The sequence below is a fragment of the Onychostoma macrolepis genome, chromosome 05 (assembly GCF_012432095.1).
Source record: "Onychostoma macrolepis isolate SWU-2019 chromosome 05, ASM1243209v1, whole genome shotgun sequence".
NCBI lineage: Eukaryota > Metazoa > Chordata > Actinopteri > Cypriniformes > Cyprinidae > Onychostoma > Onychostoma macrolepis.
Genome location: NC_081159.1, coordinates 7,618,437 through 7,629,098, shown reverse-complemented (window position 1 = coordinate 7,629,098; position 10,662 = coordinate 7,618,437). Strand labels below are relative to the sequence as shown.

Below are 10,662 nucleotides of genomic sequence, written 5' to 3'. Positions count from 1 at the left end.
TGTCTTTTGGTCTTTTTTCTATATGACTGTATATAGCCCTGTAAACTTTTTAAAAACTAAAGTTCAGAAATGGAGCCTCCTTTGTCCGTCGCTCTTCAGACATTACCCTGTTTTTAAACTTCCAAACAAGGCTTTATTAGACGAACATCAATATTTTATACTGACGAACTTTGCTCATGTGGTTTACAGTTCTTACACACACACACACACACACACACACACACACACACACACACACACACACCGTGTCATTGGCAGGTAATGTGTGTGTGATGTAACGTCATCGCCTGTATGCCACTCCTCAAGACTCTCTCTGCAGCTTTAGAGCTGTTTGTGTGCAACTGGAGACAGAAGGACTGCGGTGTCAACAGGGTGACTTTGTATTTGTCTTTTCCCACTCTCATAGCGCGCGATTTTTTGGGGACGTCGTTTAGGAAAGACTGTGTTCAGTCCAAAATGCAGCGCGTGCGTGGAATATGGGAAAATCACAGGTGAAGCTGTGTGTGTAATTTCGGTCACGGATTGGGTGGCGGATCCAGGTGAGTCTCCGTCAAATGATACACCTCTATATTATGTTTTATAATGCGATGGATCTTTATTATATAGGGATATATATAGGGGTATATTCACCCTATAATACACATATCGTAATTTGCGAAATAGTTTTTGTGTGTCATACCGCAATTAGAACTAATAAACCTATATTATGTAGCCTGTACAAGGATGATTAAAAAGCGGTAAACAGCTGTATCTTTGAGTTGCACTGTTTTTGTAATTCTTTAATATTGCATCTTTATCTTTTAATATTGCATATACAAGTATGCATATGTAAATACACTCATAATCAATATTATTTATGTAGTTTATTATTATTATTATTATTACTATTTTATAAAGACTGTTTAAAGATGCTGAAGGAGATATAGATCCATAGATCCAGCTATAGATCCATAGTCTGCATGACATAACCTCTTCTATCTGTAAAGCAGTTGCCTACATTTTTTTTTTCTTCAGCTGGGTTGACCTGGGATCGTGGGTTGACTGTCTGACCTTCCTCGTCTTGGCATTTTGGTCTGAAGCAATAAGTGTTTGTTTATGTTTATCACATTGTTATTAGTGAGAATGCTGTGGCAAAATTGGCCCCTGGAGGAATGACAGGAGGAGACAGTAGTTTGTGACTTAGTAATTATAGTCTAGTTTGCTGTTCCTTAGTTATGTTTTGAGTATCAGATGAACCGATTGTTAGAGAAGGCTTTGTTTAGACATTTTGTATCCCAGACGGGTACCCTTTTAATGATGAATATGATTATGAATATCATATATATGTATGTGTGTGTGTGTGTGTGTGTATATATATATATATATATATATATATATATATATATATATATATATATATATATATATATATATATACACACATTAATTTTTCATTTTTTTTTTTTTTTTACCTTTTCCCACCTTGTTACAATTGTGGAGTTCTAGATCATAAATTACTGGCCAAATTTCTTATAAATTTGTGATTACCACCAAAGTATGGATTCAACTTTTTCCTCCAGTTAGCACAGGTTTTATATTCTTTTTGGAACTGATTGATCATAGGCCTGATCCATAAATAATGCTTTTTTTCCACTTAAAAATGGAGGTGCATAAGCTCAGATCAGTGAGTCCTTCAACCAGTCAATTCCAAAAAGAAATAACCTATTCAAACTGAAAGAAAACAAGCTGACAAAAAGGTTGAATTCAGTTTTTAAAAGACCATTCCTGGTCATTTTTGACCAGGAACACCAAAGTAGGTAGGGCCTAAATGATTTTCACACTGATCACCTTATATTATTTGATAAGAATGCGTAAGAATGTAAATTATGCGAAATATGTAGGCCCTACATATTATTTTTTTGGTAGTCGTGTTGTCAAACTTGCTGCTGCTAAGATGAAAATAAATATTTAAGTTGTTTGGCACCAAAATAGAAAGTTAATGTCAAATGTTTTGAGGTCATTTAAACCTGGACTTTAATCCACTTCCTTCTCAATAAGTGCATATAATGTTGGAAGATAAAGGACTGTACTGACCACAGACAATAGCTTGTTCCATTTGGTTAAATCTTGTTCTTGGCTACTTACGTATTTGCAAATAAAGCTGATGGCATGCTCATGGAAACTGAAACAAGTAAATATAAAATGTAGAATATAGATGCAATTCAAGGACTGTAGCAAAGTGTTTCTACAGTGATCCAAAACATAAAGCACATTGATTGCCCTCAATCTGTCTCTCTCATTGGAACTCATCCATTTCCAAGGCAGTAAATTTCCATTAAGTCACCTCTCTGCACCTGCGTTTACCGTGTTCGACTCTTTTGTTGATGCCTTGTGTTCATAACCTTGTGCATTACCGTGCTGTCAGAAATAATCATTGATCAGTTCTGTGTCAGACATTTCTTATGGGATCATGATGTGCTTGTGTTTTTTTGTTTGCACCAGTCTGAATAGAGAACTTAATTGTTTGACTCAAAAACAATTTGATGAGTTTTAAAATTCATTTTCAGTGTGGCTTAGTGTTTATGATTGTCCTGCTTTCATAATCAAATCAAAATGGCACATTACTTTACTTGGCTGAGACAGAAATTCTGTACCAATACACCACTGATCATGATAAGATAAGATTCATGAAATCAGATAAAATCATCTTGGCGTAGAGTTAACTCAGTGCAAAACTGCATATAATTTCGTACACATAGCCTAATGATGACCTTTTAGCTGTTGTGATGAGCGAAGGTGTTTACACATGCTAAGTGGTTGTTTTGCAGATCTAGATTGATGTTTCAAGTAGAAACAAGCTCTAGGTAGAATTAAACGTGCTTGGTGTGGACACTTCATTGACTTTGTGGACGTTTGTTTCTCATGCAGGAAAAATGTGGAGAGATGCAGAGCAGGCACTGACTCTGATATGGCTTCTCTCTTGGACCTCACACGGCATGTGTAAGTGAGGGAAACACAGCTCTAAAATTCAAAGAATACATTCAAACAGTTGTTGTTGTGTTTATAATCTTTTTTTGTTGTAAACTATTGGGTTTTGGTGAGCGATTTTCTAGAATTTAATCATTTGGAGGCCTGTTGTTTATATACAATACATCAGCAAACAGGATACATATTTTTTAATTCAATACTGAATTTAAGGAAGTATAATTCAAAGAATTCTAATAATAGTTTTTAATAATACATTTTAGTTTTCAGTATGAAACACCCATAAACATGTCACAACACACAAAACATGGGCTATTTGCTGCATTTAATTAATAGTCTGGTAGTGTTTGAAATACCACTTTTGTTTAGTCCTAATATTCTTACAGATATGATATCGTATACTCTTTCCAGGTCATTCTTCTCCAGGGAGGCCCAGACTAACAAGATGTCGCTCGCCTGAGAAAGAGACTTTCACTTGCTGGTGGGAGCCTGGATCAACAGGTGGATTGCCCACCAGCTACCACCTGTATTACAGAAAAGAGAGGTGAGTGCAGCCTACATCACAATTCAGCATTGTTCATCTAGCTGTCAAAAAAGTATATTTCCATTATTTTTTCCCCTGTATCAAAATATGGGTAGTCGCCTATTATGACATAGTTTAACATATAAGCTATATTTGTCTCAATAAAATATTCCATGATTTTGTTTTATCAGTAAAATGAACTGTTACTGAGATAATGCTCTTTAATAGTTTTTGTGGAAACTGCAATACATTTTTTTTTCACAGTTTTTGGATGAATGGAAACGTCAAAATAACATTTATTTGAAGCGGAAATATTTTGTATCTTTACTGTCACTTTGATGAGTTTAAGGCATATTTGCTGATTAAAAGTATTCATTTCTTTCAAAAGTAAACTTTGGAATGATAGTTCTGATCTTCATTTTGTCTTATTTTCTAAATATTTGTTTAACACACACTTATTAATAAACACACTAAACCTAGTATAGTCAATGAGTTAATGTTTACACATTTTATAAGAAGAAATCACAGGTTTTGGTTCATGTGTTTTGGTTCAAAAGTCATTAAACTATCCAAAACTTTTTCAGTTCTTTGGAAGTCTTTGAATGTCCGGATTATCATAAGGCGGGAAACAATTCCTGTTATTTTGATAAGCGACATACGTCTATTTGGATCATATACAACATCACAGTGGTGGCCTCCAATGCACTGGGAAAAGCCTATTCGGAATCTGTAGAAGTTGATGTTATGGATATCGGTGAGTTCATGTAATGTGTTTACAAAATATTGAAATGCATCCAGAAATGCTTTTGTTTTTATGTGCTTGCAATATGCCCCTAGTGTATACTGACCATGCATGAATGGTTAATGATGTTTTACTACAGAGGCCAATTTCAGCGTTGTTTTGACAACAGCCACAGTGCAGTGAGCTGCCTGCTAAATATAGCATATATAAAGATTTCCTGTAGCTATAAGGGCACACATCTTTAAAATCTTTACGGTGGACACTTATTCTTTGAACTTTTTAACTTTCAGTTATATCATCATACTAGAACCCAAGACCAAAAACACTGCATGTGCAGTTACATAGTTTAGTTAAAATTTCTCTTAAACCAGTTTTGCTAGAAATGTGTGCGCACTGGGCTCTTCCATCTGTAACGGTGAGTTAAATGAGTGGAATGGAAAAGTACTAAATGACACTAAACAGAAGCAGCTCTGGCTGACTAACTGAACAGGTTTGTGCATACTGCAAAACTCAAGCCATGTATCGAATATCCCACTGCAGATGCTTGAATGCGCTGGCATATGGCACATGGTTGATGCTCTAATTTTATTTCTTATTTTTTTAATGCATTAAGGGCATAAATACACTACTTTTCAAAGACTTTTCATAATGATTTTTAAAAAATGTTTTTAAAAGATGTCTCATCTAGGGTGCATTTATTTGATCAAAAAATGCAGTAAAAGAGTAATATTGTAAAATATCATTACAATTTAAAAGAAGAGTTTTCTAGTTATAGTTTCTAATATGCTGATTTGGTGCTCAAGACACATTTCTTATCATTAATGTTGAAAGCATATTGTGCTGCTAAATATTTTTGTGGGAACCATAATACATTTTGTTTCATGGTTCTTTCATTAAGTTCAAAAGGACATTTATTAAACATTTAAAAGAGCAATTAAAAAAAAAAGAAATGTTTTGTAACATTATAAATGTCACTTTCAATCAATTTAATGTGTTCTTACTGAATAAAAAGAACACCCCCCCCCCCCCCCCCAAATAAAAAATTCATACTAACTCTGAGCTTTTGAATGGGAGTGTTATAAGAAGCATATGAATAATAGTCAAGTATCCATGTAGACCGCATTCAGTTTATTTCCTTGTTTAGTACATATATTGTTGTCACTGATGTCTGTGCATTTGATTGTCATTTAAGATGATTCGTCTTCTTCCACACAGTGCAGCCTCACCCTCCAGAGAATGTGAATTTGACTTTCATTCAGACCAAGAACAGCCCCTATTTCCTGGTGCGGTGGCAGCCTCCGCACGACGCAGACACACGTTCAGGTTGGGTAACAATCAAATATGAAGTTCGCTTAAAAATCGAGAACAGCGGAGATGAGGAGGACAGCAGTTGGGAGGTGAGATTCCAATCGTTTCAAGGTCATAAAGGTTCTTAAATGTTCTTATGCTTTGTTATTTTTCTTTTTAAAATCAAAACTATTTAAGGCCAGGGTTTTCAACTGGGGGTGCATATATAAACTTTTCTAAATAAAGGTTTTTATTGTTTTTTTAATCAAAAAATATTCCATATACTGTATTTAAATAAATTTGCTTCTAAATGTTTTACTTAATTATTATCAAAAAGAACATATTTTTGTATTAGGAGTCTAATTTTTGCATTTTAAAGTTTTGATACCATGTAATTTAATTATGACTGAGACTTGTGTTTTTAGTCATATAGTGCTGGAAAACAATTGGAGTTTAGCATCTACAGTCCGCAGCCAGGAGCAAATTACATTGTGCAAGTGCGCTGTAAACTAGACCACGGCCTCTGGAGTGAATGGAGCCCCTCTGCCTTCATCCGGATTCCAGACAGTAAGATGATACCAGCACCAGCAACCCAATCTTTCACACCTCCAGCCATTGTTCTGCATTACTCAGCGTTTTTAGCCTTACATAACAGTGTCCAGGCTATATTAAAAATAATAAATTCAATGCATCTATTATATATACAATATATAAAGATGATAAAAATTGAAAGCGAAATGTAAACAAGGCTTTGTGTTTCTCACATTGCAGATATGTCTGACACACAGAATGAGGTTATGATTATTGCCGTCACGCTAACCGCCATCATTTTCCTGTTGACTGCAGGAGTGCTGACAGTCACGATAAAACCGTAAGCATGAGATCGCACCTCATCACAATGACACAGAGATCTACACTGATAACTGTATATAAAAAGATACGTTGTCCCAGAATTTCCTTCATAATACAGTATTCTCTACCCTAATGTGTGACACAAATTGAACGTTAATATAACAATGTTTCCACTTTATTTTTCAATACAATTTTCCTTCTGATTTATTGGCTGCTGTAGGTCAGTAACTAGACGAATTACAAAGTGCAAAACTTTACGGAAGGATAAAACAACTTGCACTGCAAACCAGTGTGTTTATAATTACGATAATAAAATAAAATAATATGATAGCAAGTTAATTCTGTATTTCTTTAATCTTCTCTAGGGTGAAGCATTTTTTACTGCCACCAGTTCCAGAACCGAAAATCAGTGGCTTAGACTCTCAACTCCTTAAGGTACAGCAGACACTACCATAATTAATGCATTAATTCATATTATTTTATTCATTCATTTTTCTAAGGTGCAGTTTTGTTGTAGTGCAGTTTAGTTTTACTTTTGAGCTTTTTTATTTTATTTACAGGATAAACCTGTATGACTTTGTATTTTCTGTGAAACATAGAAGATATTTTGAAGAATGTTGGTAACCAAACATTCCAAAGGTATGGTAACCAAAGGGACCAATTGTTTGGTTATCAACATTCTTCAAAATATCGTTTTTGTGTTCAACAGATGTAAATAAGTCATACAGGAGTAAATGATGACAGAATTTTCATATTTAGGTGAACTATTCCTTTAAAGGAGCCATTATTTTGTTGTTTTGCTCTTAAGACTTCAATGTAAACAGCTGTGGAGTTTGCTGTTAAATCCAATATAATTTATTTAACTGTCCAATTCGTTGGCAATAACAGCTTCTTCACAAAATTTGCATTACATTGTGACACATTCTCAGAACAATCTGTGTTGAAATGTTCTATCATGATCACAAAAATAGGAGGGGATTTGTAACAGACAATGAACTGACCCCACAAAACTGCAGTTCCAATATACAAAGGTCATTTTACTTCTCATTTCACAGAGTGGGAAGTCTGAGGAGATCTTCAGTGCTCTGATTACTCCAGGATATCCCCAAATAGCCCAGAGTTCAGACCGTCAAGTGGAGTATCTCGTGGTCTCCGACTATGATGAGGAAATGGATTTTGATGACAAAGCTCATCTTGAGAGCCAAAAGGGGGGAAATCGTTCCACAGATAATGCACAAAAGATCTCTCAAAACAGCATCAAGGTCTCATTGAACAATGGTCAGGATCTAAAAACAATACTGAGCGAACACGTCCACGCTAGGACCATCTCCAATCAGCTAAGTGCCACCAGCAGGGTCCTTGGAGAGCCTCAAGAATTACTTCACCTTAATTGCAATGGCTCACCAGTAAAAGCTCAGGACCAAAACACTCAAATGAGCTCCAGTAGTAATTGTGAGCATGCCAGCATCAACCCTGCTGGATTTACGGAGTACGTTGAGGTTGACGAAGACCAGAAACCTCAGGTCAGGGAGGACTACAGTATGGTCAGTGACGTTATCAGTGATAACATCCTCGTACTACAAGACAGCATCCCTGTACAGGGACACAAAGAGGTCAAATGTGACAAAACTTCTGAAGCTGAGGAAATGGGAGGGGTTTTCGAACCTCTGGGATACTTGGAAACCCTGACAACATTTTCAAGTGAATCTTGACAAATTTGCGACTTTAATTTAAGAGGTTTGGGATTATTTTGTCTGGCTGTGTCCTGCTCAAACTGTCAAGCACTTTGTTTGTAGAGATGTGAGAAGGGTTCTTTCGGCAATCTGGGGTGCGTTTCCTGTACAATGACATATGTTGCTGCTAACTGATTCCCGAAACTGCTGACTGATTATTTGAACCACACTGGTTCAACAGTCTAGAACTGTTGTTACTGAGGTCACGCAGTTGGCAGAGTAATTACTTCTGCTAATTAATCTTTTCGGATCAAATCACGTCAGATTATTGATGCAAATAACAAACCTGGCATCTGAGGACTATAACATTTTTGTTCGCCATTGTATTGCTTCATTCGACGGTTCCCCTTGGGACTAGTGCGCATTCACACTCTTCAAAAACTGCGCTTTCATTCTCTTGACAAACTAAAAGACAGAATTAAATTTGACTCGAGCGCTTGGATCTATTGATCCACATGTCATACTAACACGAAACTGGTTATAACTAAAGCTCTCTTAAAAATAAAGGTTCCAAAAGGGTATTTTTGCAGTAATGCCATAGAAGAACCATTTTTGGTTCCCAAAAGAACCTTTCAGTAAACAGTTCCTAAAAGAAAAAAATCTCAAGAACCTTTTCTGCATTTGAAAGGTTCCATGGATGTGCAAGGTTCTTCTTAGAACCATTGATGTCAATGAAGAACCTTTATTTTTCCAACCACACAACGTTGCGATGCCATTTTTGAATGTTTGTTGAAACTATGGTTTCTGGAAACGGCAAATTTGCAACCATAGTTGGCTAACAATGCTTTTGGGAAACGCACCCGTTATGTTGTATCTTTCAATCTGCACAATTACAGATACAGTTTGTACAAATACAAAACAGTTTCTGTGGATAATTCAGGCTAAACAGCAGGAAGCTGCAGTAATGGGTTGGAAATTTAGATTAAAAGTCAACGTCATTCCAAACATTACACATCGACCAACCGCTGTTAAAAAAATACCCCACTAAAGATCATTAAATTAGTTGTTAAACCTTTCAAAATGTTTCTTCAAACTACTACCTCATAGCAGACATACGCAAAACATCCCACTGGAGTTTCTGCCACTTTCTCTAGAGACCTGGTACTTTTCTCAATGCTTGCTGCTCCTAATCTTTTACAGTTGATTGTTGTTAAGAATTTTCATAGTTTAATGGAAACATTTTAAAATACGGAAAAGCTCCTTTTGTATATTTATTCACAATGATATTAGGAATATAAAAAGTGTGAGATTTCTTTGGTCGAAACAACTAATGACTTTACTGTGTATTTATTGAACTAGATCTAGTATTTGTATGTCCCTCCCAATCCATTTTATTTAAACTTGATTTATAACATTGATTTAATATTAAAATAGCCATCGATATTCACTCGTTTTAGGGTAAACAGACAGTTTCATTGGATACATCCTTCTGATTTATAATTATCTGAACTCGGGCACTCTTCAAGACAATAACCAGAATTAAGACTAACGTCAAATAATAGATTAGATCTGCACAAAAGGGTTGCCAAAGCTCAACCAAACACAAGGGCAGTGAGCCCAAAACAGTTTGGCAGGCCTTTGATGTTTTTTTTTTTCACCTTATATAGAGCGCCTCAGAGAACTAGTTACAGCGGCAGACACAGACGGGTCAGCTGGTCTCATCATGGAACATTTATGGTCTGCAGTGCAGCAGTAAAGAGTTACTTTAAGTCAAACATTGACAACACTATACAAGGACAAACATTTGGTTCAGCATGAGAGAACTATTGTGCAGCTTTTCTGTGTAGTTTAAATTAGAATGAAGTCATTTGTTTTTATATCATCTATTGTGGTACAAATATGTATTTTGTTTGTGATGTAACAATGCGATGCTTAATACCGCAAGAAATGTAATATGAAGTTATGTAAAAACTGTTAGCACAGCGGTGCATTGGTGTTTCTGGCTTGAGTTCCTTACATTCTTTCATTGACAGCGGCATGTGTAATTCAGTTTTCTATCCACTGCTGGACAAAATCACTCAAAGGTTAGGAATGATTTTATTTTTGACCATAACATTTCAATAAACACCAGTTTTGCAATTTTTCTTTTTCTTTTTTTAAGTTGTCTTAAGTGATAGAACAAAGACTTCAGTGGAACTTCAGTGGTTTTATTCCAGATCAGTTAACATTCTTTTCACATTCTCAAGTAGCCTGGGGGGAGGTTAGATGTGATGGTATGTTTTACCTGATAATTCAATCTAGAAGGACAATTCTGTCATCATTCACTCACCCTCATGCCATTTCAAAACAAACGAAAATATAATGTAATGAAGTTTCTGTCAATTGAAGTCTAATTCACAAAAACTTTGATGGTTCAAAAAGTTCATAAAGACGTAAAAGTAATCCATATGAATTGAGCGGTTTACTGCATTTGTGTGTTGATCAATGTTTATATGAATAAAAGCCTAAAGTAAATCTGTTTAGTATGTAAAGTGATCATGTCTCTTTAGGAGACTTGGATTAAACCGCTCATTCACAGGATTTCTTCTACAATCTCTTTATGAACTTTTTGAATTGGTACA

At 35.5% G+C, this 10,662-nt stretch overlaps 1 protein-coding gene across 1 annotated transcript; it reads left to right on the top strand.

Moving 5' to 3' along the window:
* The first annotated feature begins 292 nt into the window (after positions 1 to 292).
* prlrb (prolactin receptor b) lies at positions 293 to 10,181 on the top strand. The gene is made up of 9 exons (XM_058776511.1): positions 293 to 539; positions 2,908 to 2,979; positions 3,376 to 3,508; positions 4,072 to 4,241; positions 5,445 to 5,626; positions 5,942 to 6,083; positions 6,288 to 6,387; positions 6,734 to 6,803; positions 7,424 to 10,181. The coding sequence occupies exons 2-9, from the start codon at positions 2,913 to 2,915 to the stop codon at positions 8,078 to 8,080; spliced, it is 1,521 nt and encodes a 506-aa protein (XP_058632494.1). The 5' UTR covers positions 293 to 539; positions 2,908 to 2,912; the 3' UTR covers positions 8,081 to 10,181.
* The last annotated feature ends 481 nt before the right edge of the window (positions 10,182 to 10,662 follow it).